Source organism: Rhea pennata, chromosome 3, assembly GCF_028389875.1.
Source record: "Rhea pennata isolate bPtePen1 chromosome 3, bPtePen1.pri, whole genome shotgun sequence".
Taxonomy (NCBI): domain Eukaryota; kingdom Metazoa; phylum Chordata; class Aves; order Rheiformes; family Rheidae; genus Rhea; species Rhea pennata.
Window position 1 is genome coordinate 91,919,888 of NC_084665.1, and position 12,092 is coordinate 91,931,979.

A 12,092-nucleotide genomic window follows, 5' to 3' on the forward strand; every position below is an offset into this window, starting at 1 on the left:
CCAGTTCTCAGATTTAAGCCGATTTAATATAAAGCATTGCTTTATAACAGCAAATATTAATTCTGATTATAAATGGCTTAAGTAAATGCTAACCAAAGTATGTGCAGTCAGCATGTATAAGAAATCTTTCAGGCTTTGAGGTAGTTGCCAAGTGAAAGTCTCTAATATTTATAAATCAGTTGCGACCTTTCCAGTAATCGTGAGCTGCCTATGAGCAGACCGGCAACGTCTTGTCATTGAATTACACTAACAGATTCCCTGGTGCATCAGGGGATGCGGTCTCGTAAATTCTCTGCAGCTTTATATGTGTTTAAACAGATTTGATTTTGTGACCCTCAGTTTTATGAACGCACAAATGATTTTGTGAATGCACACAGAGGTGATTTTGAAGCTTGGGAAGGGATCCCTGGATCTTTTGAGAATCTCCTTCTTCATTATATATTTAGTGGAAAGTCCTCTTCATTTTGGAGAAAAGTTTGAAAATACAAACAGAAAGCAGTAAAAAGGACATTAAAAGCTTTGCACTCTTGTGTAAGTCTTAGCAAAAAGGCCTCAAGCCCTGATTTTGCAAATACTGGGAGCAGGTTCTCCTAAGAATAGTCAGGTGTGTTTTAATGGCATTTAATATGTGATCTGCTCACTCAGAACAAATTAACCTATGATATGTACATCGCTTGGCGAAGTAGTTGGAAATGAAAGCCATTATGTAGACTAAGTATTTTTGTTTCTTTTTAAAAAACAAAACCCTTCTGCCCCAACAACTACTGCAAGGTGTAATAAAGACACTTGGAATATAGTGTGCATTTTACAGTATGTGAATAAACTTGTGCACAATTAAAGAGAAAACTACGCAGCTGAGAATCTAGCTGGCTGTTTTCTGCCATGTTTTTTCTACAAAAATCTGAATTTGTACCATCTGCTTCTTCAGTGCTCTCTTACGAAACCGGACGCTTCTCTCCTCGCTCCAGACACCCCCCCCCCCCCCCCCCCGATTCCCACGCACGGCGAGGGCGCTGCCGCCAGCAAAGCCGGGCGGCGGTGACGGCCGCTAGCGCACAGCTCCCCTCAGGCGGCGCTGTGGAGGGCGGCCGCGCCTGCGCGGCGCGCGCGCCGGCCGTTGGGGGCGTTGCCCCGCGCGCGCGCGCCGGCCGTTGGGGGCGTTGAGCGCCGCGGCATGGCGGCGGCGCTGCTGGAGATCCGGCGGGGGACGCGGAGCGCCCTGCTGGTTATCCGGTACTGCCGGGGCCGGGCGGCGCCCCCTCTTACTCCTCCCCTCCCCCTCCAAGATTGGGGGGAAAACAGGCCATACGATACCTGCGTATCGCTCGCTCTTCTGCGGCGCGGAGCAGCCTGAGTCGCTGGGGGCTGTTCCCCGCGGCGGGGCCCTGGCCCGGCCACCTGCACATTTTGCCTTTTCCTCTTCCCCACGTGCGTTTACCTCGGGCCGTTTGGGAACGTAGTGGTTTGAAGCTCTGCCTAGCAGTACGCTACCTTCCCCCCCCCCCCTTCCCTTAAAATGCATCAACTCCTGCTCTCGTAAACATTTGAGTGAGTTGCTGCATTGAGGGAGTAAGTGATCTCTGCTGTATATATGTACATAAATCTGGACCCCAGTAATGGTGTACTGGGAATGATGTGTTTGTATTTCTTTTAAATCTGTAATTTCTGTATTCCTTTGCACAACACAGTGCTGCATGAGCCGCAATACAGCTTATGTATCCTAGAGCTAAATATGTATCTTAAAGCTAAAGTTATTCTGGTGATTTTGGCCTGTATGACTAGGCCCATGCTATATGTATGAAATAACAACTCATAGTGACAGTTCCTCTCAGAAGTAAATCTCTGTTTTTCTGTTTCTAGGGAAGTAAATCTCAGGAGTTTGCCGGTGGATATCTCAATAACATCGGCCTCGCTAGAAGTGCGTAGCAGAGAGGCCTGCGTGGCAGTGACGCTCCCGGCTGAGGTCCGGGTTGCCCCATCCTCCTGCCGCGGGCTGCGGTGCCTTCCTGGCGATGGGCTGCACCTGAGGCTGCAGGTGCAGGTGGGCTCGGACACGAGTAAGGCTGAATCAGGGCTGGTGCTGCGTTTTGTTTTAACGCTATCTAGTAGACTCCTTTGAGGCAAAGAAAGTCTAGTCTGTTACTTAAGGAAGGCTACTTTGGTTAGGACAGTCAGCATCAGTATGGGGTAAAGGAGACTTCAAAATTTACATTCTACAGTGAAAAAGAAAAACTAGATGGAGTTCGTGGTGTGCATTAGATATTCTTTTGCTAAAAGGCTCTCTTTAGCTTTGAGTTGAAAATTTAAGCAGGAGCTGATTCATGCTGCTCCTAATCAAATTCAGTGCTTGGCTGGTTTAGCAAGCAAAGCTGAAAGAATGACATAAAAGGGAAATGCTATTGCTGAATAAAAGTGTTCTGTGTAGGAGTTTCAGAACTGCTTTAGATGCTCTCTCGTGCTTTTCTACAGGACTTCAAATTTTTCCCCCTCCTGTTTCATGTTTGATATACCCTTAACATTGGATAGCCTTTTATATTAACCTTAAATATTTTATATAAGTATGGAGAACTAGTTGTCTTTTATATTCTGGAATCTTTTAAAGTACTTTTCATTTGTGAGTGCAACCTAAATCTTAAATTCTGAAAGCTTATGCTGAGAATATGCTATTATGTTTCAGAGAGTGGACAGTACCAAATCTGCTTATATTTAGAGCTAGGCTGACAGTTCTGTTTTTCTTCCACCAGATTTTTTATCAATGTTTTGCAGAGGTTTCTCCATTTCCTTTTTTTTTTAATTGAGAAAAGTTGTCTTTAACTAGCTTTTGTGAGACTGTTTTTACTTTGATGGCCTGTAGAGGGTATTGTTTGCTTTCTTTTCCTCGAGTGGCACCACAGTGGCTGCTTAGCCTACCTGGCTGAAAATTTAAGATTAGAAGACTAGTGCTCTTTTTCTCCCCACACTCCTTCCCATCTATTTGATGTTCTATATTGGGATATACCATAATGGTGCAGAGATGCTCATTAGCAGAACTATAATTACAAAAGACTAGTACTGAATTTTAGTTTAGGCAGTCTTGTGATGATTTCAGTAGCCACTTCAATTGAGAGAATTTACAGTATTAAAGTAATTATTCACATATACCATTCCTATTCAGCAGTGCTGCATCTGAGATGGAAGTGGCAAGTTTTTCCTGAATGTAGCTGCTTGTTTCTATAAGTAAATAAATTAAGGCTGTGTTTAAAATCTTGTCATTTTGCTTTGTTTGTTAGAGTCTTGCCTTTTTTGGTTTGAGGTATTTGAAAGGGTATTTATGTACAAATGGGAGAAAACTTTGCACAACTGCAAAGTTTAATATGTCCTCTTCTCTCTGTAGAATTGATTTCTGCTTTGAGTGAAAGCCTGAAACCCCAGAAGAGTTACGTCTTTTACTGTCAGTCCTGTGGTGACATAATAAAAGAAGGGTAAGTATTGCAGTGTCTTGTGTATATAACAATAAATGCCATAGTCATTGCTCTTCATGATATTTTGTGTGCTTAGACAGCTAAAACATTTATTTTAAAAATAATAGATGAGAACACTTCTGAAGAACACAGATGGCTAAAATCAAAACTACTTGAAACAGTTTTTCGGTATTTATTCATTTACCCTTGATGTCATTCCAGCTGGAAAGTAGAAGTAGCTTACAAAGAGTTTGGTATAGTGGTTAGAACCTTGCTGTGGAAGTTGGGAAATCTAGATTTTTTTTCCTGCCTCTGCAGTGAGAGAGGCATTTCCTTTTGTGGCTGGGTTTCCCATGTGTAAAATCAAGATGACGTTTCTTTTGCTCATTTCTACCTTGCAGTCTTGGCTTTCATTAATACAGCAGCTCTTTGTGCTCATCGTATTAGCTTCTTTTTTTGCTGTATAAACAAAAAGCTGGACAGGAAATACTGCAAATGTTCAAATTGGACATTTTGGGGTTTTATGATTTTAAAAAGACTCATAGTCCATTAGTATCTTTAACATAATCTTTGTTATGTTGAAGGGAGTAAAACTGAAAAATTGAGCCTAACTTTCCTCCTCTGTAGTTCAGAGATCCTTCTCAAGTCTGCTCAGTTGCACATAATTTCTGCTCAGTCAGCATACTGTAGACACAGAGTGGCTGGTCAGAAAGGGGGTGTTGGCAAAATCTACCTTTTATCTCTTAAGCAAAGCCAACTTCTGGACAGTTCGTGGGTACTGGATATAGGAAGAACAGGAGCTGTATCTTAACTCTGTGACTCAGCGTTATCTCTGTTCCTCACTAAGTTTACAGATTGCATGAGAATTTTAATACAAAACTGCTACATTTCCTAGCTCTTGTGGTGAACTGTTTTGACCACTTCAGCTAGATATGTACAAGTTTTTAGAAATACACTTGCAGCATTTTATGATCTGCATCACTCTTAATACTTAAAATGGTAATACCAATGTAGTGTAGTTTTTAGAGTTATGGCTCACTTGAACATATATGAATGATGGGTTACTAGCTCTCTTTTATGAAATATGTCATCAAGATGTCTTGCAGTAACTCCTGTTTTATTTTGGTACATTTATAGAAAAATGAAATTTCTGATACTAGTAAATAACATTTGCTTTCTAAAGATATTGGGCCCTTTGGCTTTACATTTTTCTGAGCAGGCATTTTCCTAAACTTCAATGCGCCAAATTCATGTGTACAGAGGCTTCATCTTTTGGTTCTGTAGTCCACAGCATGGCACAGTTGGAATTTACATGTAAGGAAAGAGAAAGCATGTTAGTGGCTCTCTACTTGGCATTTCTCCTTTCAGGGAATCTCTGAACCCCTTGGGTGTTATCATGAAAAAAATACTGGGTGAGATAAAGATAGAAGAATGTAGCTGCCAGTGTGTCCAACACCTTCCATTCCATCACTGGTATTTTCAAAAGAAAGACAGTGGCATAGTCAGTACTTTTTCGAGACAACAGTATTGTTATGTTGGTCCACAGGTAGGACCTTAGAGATAGGGATTATGCTAGTGACAGCATAGGTGATGGGATAGAAGGGAAGTTGTATAATGTGTGAGGAAGACTTACTAAAGTGTGAATTACTTGCAGAGGGTCTATAAGAACAATCTAAGAGCTAGAAAATGATACCTTTGAGGTAAAGACTGAAACAAGTGGAATTTACTTAAAAGAAGCTGGTGTGGAGGAGACATAAAAGTCTTCCAGTATGTAAGAAGTTGTTACAAAGATGGTGATAATGGTCTTCTATCCAAGCAAGAAGAATTTTCTTAAAAAAGAAAACAGCATTATTCTGATACTTGTTTTACTGTTAGAAGATGCCTAGGAAGACTCTGGAATCTCTACCATTGCAGGTTTTTAAGAATAGATTAGGGAAATACATCAGGAATGGTTTAAGTGTAAGTGGTCCTGTCTTGGGGCAGGGAAATGGACTAGATGATTTTTTTTTCCCCTGTGATTCTTAATATGTTTTCTGAGATTCAGTGGTTTAGTCTGTTTCCTTCCATGACATTGATAGCTCTTAAGCAGTTAGAATTATGCTTGTCTGCTTCATCCACATTATCCACACTAGAGAAGCTGTTGTGCTTTTTTTTTTCTCCTCCCTCCTCTTCATGATTTAAGTGCTGCAAAGAACTTGCGATACTTTCTTTTACTCTTTTCAGTTACGCTGCCTAGGGGTAGCTTATACATCAGATATTTCTTTAAGGCTTTATTTTTGTCATGAAGAATTCTTGGAGGGTTGAATGTCAAAAATTAATTTTCATGAATTGACTATTAAGAAGTAACCCTCTTCATCAGTCCAAAACTCCAGATTTGTTACTACACAAGTGTTCTGTTGAAAAACTGATTGCAGAGGAATTCTTCTAATTACACTTTCGATGCAGAAATAGTGTCAAACGTGATAATTCCTATCAGGCCAAGCTTTTCATGTTCTAGTAATAAATAAATAAGACTACTGCTAAAGGAATCCAGCTGGATTCTTTTTCTTCCTGCTTTTCTCTCATGGAGCAAAAAGGGTTATCTATTTAAAAGTGTTTTCTGCATAGCTTAGATGTAGGAGCCTATTTAGGAAATTCCACTTGGAAGCAGCAACTGCTTTGTTCTGCAAAAATTCAAGATGTTGCTGCAATCAAAAGAGGTACTCTAGGCTCTGAAGGTAAAGGAAGGGTAACATAAAGAAACTGGACATTATTGGCCTTCAGCTTAAGATAATCACTGTCTTTTTGTTGTTGTTGTTCTGTATGTAACACTTAAAAATATTACCAAACAATAACAGCTTTCTGTTGCTGTAATGTTAAGAGCAGCGCATGGGAAGGGACTTGTTTTTCAGTTTGAGTCCAGACATTGGAACTAATTGTACAAAGTTGTGAAGAATAATCAGTCTATAGACCAATGCCAGAATTAAGGGTCTACCATAGCAGAATTGTGCTAATTTCTCAGAGAACCTGTAAGTCTGCAGAGAGTGAAGACAATAATAGGTAGTGCCAAGAGGTGGTCTTATTAGTAACAAAAGCTGGTTGAGAAGACCAGTTATTTTTAACTGCTTCCAACTTTCACCTGCAGATGGGGCAAGCACAGTTCAAAATGTATAGTGGCTCTAGAAAGACGGAAGTTTTTGTAAAATATTTTATTTTCACCCAACAATACAAAAGAAACTACAGTGTACAGAGCTATCATTTTTAGAAAATCATCTGTGAACTGCAAGAAATGCAGAGTGTCTAGCTGCTGGCTAGGTTTTGTGATTATTTGCAAAGTAGCAGCATAAGCAAGGTTGCATTTGTAAGCTTTAAATAAGGTGTGTAACCAAGAAACTGTATATAAAGGTTTCAGGCAGTAGCAGAAGGGGGACAATAGGGAACAATAGGAAAATTCAAGGAAACTAGGAAGAGAGTAGAGAGATAGCAACACTCTAATGATCAGTTTGTCTAGAAAATTATGTGAGGATTGCGCACAGTTAAGGCCCTTGTTTATTGTTTTGGTAAAGGTGCAGAAATTCTTCTTAGGACGGTAGCTTTTTAGAAAATACATTAAAACAGACCTAAGAATGTGGACAAGATCCTGGAACCACAGAATGGTTACAGGAACTCCAGGCAGGTAAGTACTGACCATTGATTTATTATAAATACAAACTCTGTTCGTTATGTAGCCATATGTATATATTTTAGCTTCCAGAGTGTATTTTAAAATCTAAACGAGCAGTTCCAAAGTTCCAAGCCCCTGGCTTATTAAAAAAAAAAAAAAAAAAAAAAAAAAAAAAAAAAAGCCCACTGTGGTAACCAAAGTTAAGGTTTTTTTTGTGTGCTTGTTTTTGTTGTTTTTTTTTTCTAAAAAAAAACAGATGGTGAAGTGTGGTATTTCCCACAGCAGCTTCCTTACTCCATATAGGAGTAAGGGATTTGGGAGGTTTTGTATGTGACTTTTGAAAGTTGAATTTGAATCTAAATTGAGATTTCATTAACAAATGTTGTGTGTATGTATTTTTTTTTGTTTTGTTTTTTAATGAAGCTGTACTGTAGTATTTTTGCCAGGATTTAACTTTGTTTCAAAGTCTGATCATCTTATTTTGACGGACTTCAAAAGACATTCTCCCTTGCAGTGGCAGCAGTCTGTTCGTGTTTCTGTTGTTTTTGTTCGTACAAACCTTTTTGGTGCAGGCAAACTTTACAAGTAGTAGTAATAATAATTGCAAATGCTTCATTGTTCTGCTTTTCACGGCTGAGTCAATCTGTTTTATTTTTATCATGTGATTCACTTCATGGGGTGGTTATGCCAAGTTCTGCTGTATAATCGGTGGAGATTCACCCTTGGGAAATGCTTCATCACAGTCTTGGCAGGAAACACTCTGCCATTTCTTTGTCAGAATTAAATCAAAGAAAGTTGACATTCAGTCAGCTTTTGACTGAAAAGAGTCAAGCACTTCCTTTAGAGAAAATGCTACATTTGTGCATATGTATGTGTATGTGTATATGTGTGTGTGTGTCTCTGTATCCTTTTTTTTTTTTAATCTCTTGTAAGGAGTCTAGGCCCTCTGTTAGTGTCTTAGAAAAGCATGTGATATATTTAAATATTTTTTTCTCTTTCCTTATAGGAAATTTCTCAGAGTTCTTCCTCTACCAAGTGAAAGCTGGAGTGCTTTAGTTGATGAATGGTGTTGCCATCCTAACCCCTTTATCAAAAGCACGTTGCACCCTCAGAAAGACGACTGTTTTCTTGGAGACACTTTTTTTCTCTTGAATTCAGGAAATGAGTTACATGTGCCAGGGTCTCCCTTGTGCTCTTCAGAGACTGGACATCATACTTCTCAGAGCGGCTCCACCTCGGTAAAGTGTTTTGTTTTAACAATTCTTAAGCAAATATATTTGGATTTTTTTCCTCATGTAAAACATTTCTTTGTCACTGGCTTATTTAATTTACATGTATTACAGAGGTGTTTTAAAGGTCATATGGAATTGCTGACAATATCTGTCTTCAGTAGCGTAGAAGCCAGAAAATATTCTAAACTATGATTTATTTTTTCTAAAGAATGCACCATGGTCTTGATGCTGACCTACCTATGGAAGAACAACCTCTCCCTATAAACAGAATTAGAAATCATTTAATCATACAGTTCTAAAAACAGATGTTTCCTCCACCCAAAATCCTGATGAAGGACAGTGTTAATTAAAATAGTAACTGTAATGGGTTAGGTGTTTGTCAAAGGATAATGGAACCAAGAACAAGGGAAACTGGAGTAACAGTGCTGTTTCATTTCAAAGTATGACTGGATATGTAACTATAAGTACAATCAAAAGAATCAGTGGATTTTTTTTCTCCTTTTCCTCTTTTCAGCTTTAGAAAAAGTCGTAAAAATCAGAATGTGATATAGGTTCAATTGTGTCTCTCCTAAACTCTTAGAATAAAACAAAGGAGATGAGTAAGCAGTTTGACTGCTCTCTTCCTGATGAGAGGGACCTGGCACCCCAGGTTGTAAACTTTTCATGTTGTCTTTCCTGAAGAGTTCTAGGAGGATGGCTGTCTTTCAGCCTGGAAACATCAGAGTTTGTTATTACTGCACAGGGGAAATACGTGGTTGTAGAGATACTGATAGGTGGTGGGATAAAACTCAAGAGGAGAGAAAGTGCGCTGCTCTTCCTTCTTGGAAATCTAACACAGGTACAAAAATCTGGACAACAATCTTTTTGTTTTCCACCAAAAGAAGGTCCAGGGACTGATCTTAGTTTACCAAATCTTGCATTTCTATAAAGCATTTTCTGTTAATGTGCTTTTTGTCTATATTTGTGCTGTCAAAAGTTGGGCCTGCAGGTACTATCTTTTCTTCCAGTACCAGTATAAAACCTATTTGCTGAAGTCCTTCAGTAATTGTGGGAACAATTGCTATCTTAGACATATATGTCTGTAACAAATGATAACTTGTCATGCACAGATTTCCAACACAAAACTTTTAATCTGATGGCAAGTAACACCAGAGGTTCCTGATTTTTGTCTACTGCTGCAATTTATCATTGTTGATCATTTTTATTATCCCAAACTGAATGACGAGGGTTGTAGCATTTCAGCTGCTGGTTGTGTGGTTCATACCAGGGGTTTATCTGTTTGGGGAACAGTTCTGTCCTAATGTGTATAGCTGCAAGTCTTGCAGCTGTGGTGTCTTTGGTTTCCTGTTCCATTGTTCTTTGAAAAGCAGAACGTGGGGAGAGAAAAAGAAGAATAGATATTCCAAAGCAGTATCAGTGTGGGATTAATTAATCTGGATTAATTATGACATCTGAAGGTGTTTCTTCTAAGTCTTCGTAATAAAGAGGCTAAACAGAAGCCACTGAGTTTTCGAGAGGACAGTGTTTTTTGCACTGGTACCAAAACTGAATTGTCTCACATCTCCATAGTCTCAGAAGAGATCATAGAACAGTGGGAACAAAGATGGGAAGAGGTACATTCATACTGCAGTACAAGGAGAGGGGAGCAGTTTATCCAGCATACTTGTAAATCAATCAAAGAGAGTGTTTGTCAGAGAAGGGTTGTTTTTGAGGTAGAAACTTGGTAAAAAGATGTTATGGAGATGTGGATCAGGCCAGGATAACAGTTGAATTTTTGAATGAGAGAGGAGGCTATTCTCTGTGAGAGGCCCACAGAAGTTGTTCAGAATGATGAATTTTCATGTTTGTTTCCTAAAACTTGCCTTGGAGTTGAGATTTCTTTCCTGTTTGAGGTTTGTGTCAAATCCTTTTTTTCGGCATCTTTCACGGTTGCACTGAATTCTAGTTTCTGTTTTTGCGTATTTTCAGCATCACTCAATTGCCAAGCAAATGAGCAAAACGGTAGAATCAAGCAGAAACTGGACTAATGGCAGGGGGGAACCTTGTACTGAAAGGGAAGATTCTTCTGTAGTATGAGAGTAATAAAAAGTTACAGACAAGACAGATTGCTATTGGCATAAATGTTCTCATTTTAGAGGATATTCTTGCGATCTGCCTCAGTATGTAAGTTCATTCTTAATTGTGTCACAGCTCTTTGGAAAGTGTTTGCCTATGACCAAAATAGAATAAGGAATGTATGAGAGATGCTTAAACAATATTTTCCAACCTCCTGTGGGACCTAGGCAGCATCCTTCCACTGCAAACATTTCTCACATCTGTTAGTCTTCCAATGTAACGTAGTTTTTAAATGTCACATGGTCTTGCAGTCCTAATAATATCTCTTGGGGAAAGTATTTTCCCTGACACCATATCAAGGATCTTTAAGAGTAGAAACAGAAGAATATTAGGTTGGTGATCAACTTCCATCTGTAGATTGCCAGCAGCTGTTAAATAGATAAATTGATTTAATTAGTATAGCTAAAAAAATAATCTTCTTTGTTGAAGCATGATACAATGAGTTTGCAGTGGTTTTCAGGTACCATACTACATGATTCTCAGCTAGCACCTGTAATTGTAGTCAGAAAAGAACATTCAAGTAGTAGCTTTCAAAGAGGTCCTGTATATTTGTATTGTGCAGCATTTGTACCAATCTCAAATATTGAGCATCACAAAGACCAGTCTCCATATCCTTGCACTTCACATTAAGCAAGTAGTTTTACTGTATATGTCTTTGGGAGTAGCAGAGTGGGAGCTGGGAGACAAGATACCCATGTATACTTGGAACAGATGTTTTTGTCTGTGCCCTTATCCCCAAAACAAGGGGGCTGGACTTCCAACTTAGTTTGTCCGTTCTCTGAAGCTTCAGAAGAGGCTCTGGGCCCTCCCTGGAGCTTTTAGTTGATGATTCCTTGTTTGTGAAGAAGGCGAAAGATACCATCACAGTCTTTATAACTTGAGAGAAGGAGCCTAGAGTCAGGACTTCCTGGTCGTAGGTTGAGATTCCACCTAGGTCACTTAGTGTGGTGTTTTGTTGTTTGTTTTTTTTTTTTTTTTTTTTTTTTTTTTTTTTTTTTGAGCTATACTGCTCCTTTGCATTCATTTTATTACTTGCATGGTACAGATCAGAGAACTTTGTTAGGTATTTCCAGCATCAAATCCATCATGCTGTTTAAGCTAACATGTCTTTTAGAAATATATCCAGTATTGATTTAATACTTCAAATGATGGAAACTTTATCAAGTTTCTTGGTAAGCTGTTTCAGTTCATTCTGACTCTTAAAAATGTGTCTATCTTTCAGGCAGAGTTTGATTCATCCCAGAATTCATCAATTCGATATTACTACATCACTTTTTGATAGCTTAAGAAAGAATCTTTGTTGTCATCTTATTAGATTAAAAAATTAAGAATGGCAATTCTGTCTCACTTTTCTTCTCTAAGGAATATTTTCTCAATGCTATTTTTTAGCCATTTTCCAAACTTTTTCCAAATTTTTAATGTCCTTTAAAGATACAGTTTTGCAGTAATCATCTCTCTGATTCTGGATGCAAAAGTCTTATTCTCCGTTTTCCTTGCCTACTATTTAGTAGTTTGTGCATTCAGAGATTGAATTTGCCTTTCATTCTACAGGATCTTATTAGCAACTACAGTTTGGTTAGCTACCAACATCTCAATTCTTTTCGCTTTCCCTGTCTTCCACAATATATTCCTTTATTTTGTCATCACTGGCTGTTTTTTTGT

General features: G+C 38.7%; 1 protein-coding gene across 4 annotated transcripts in view; it reads left to right on the top strand.

The window, feature by feature from the left end:
• Positions 1–1,143: 1,143 nt before the first annotated feature.
• UBE3D (ubiquitin protein ligase E3D) overlaps positions 1,144–12,092 on the top strand; it is a 90,451-nt gene continuing 79,502 nt past the window's right edge. For 3 of the 4 annotated variants that reach the window (XM_062572806.1, XM_062572807.1, XM_062572808.1), the window contains exons 1-4: positions 1,160–1,233; positions 1,861–2,057; positions 3,374–3,461; positions 8,090–8,321. In XM_062572806.1, coding sequence (XP_062428790.1) covers positions 1,175–1,233; positions 1,861–2,057; positions 3,374–3,461; positions 8,090–8,321 — 576 coding nt within the window. In that variant the 5' untranslated portion in view covers positions 1,160–1,174. Of the gene's footprint in view, positions 1,234–1,860; positions 2,058–3,373; positions 3,462–8,089; positions 8,322–12,092 lie in introns of all 4 variants that reach the window. The other variant, XM_062572809.1, reaches the window with a different exon arrangement.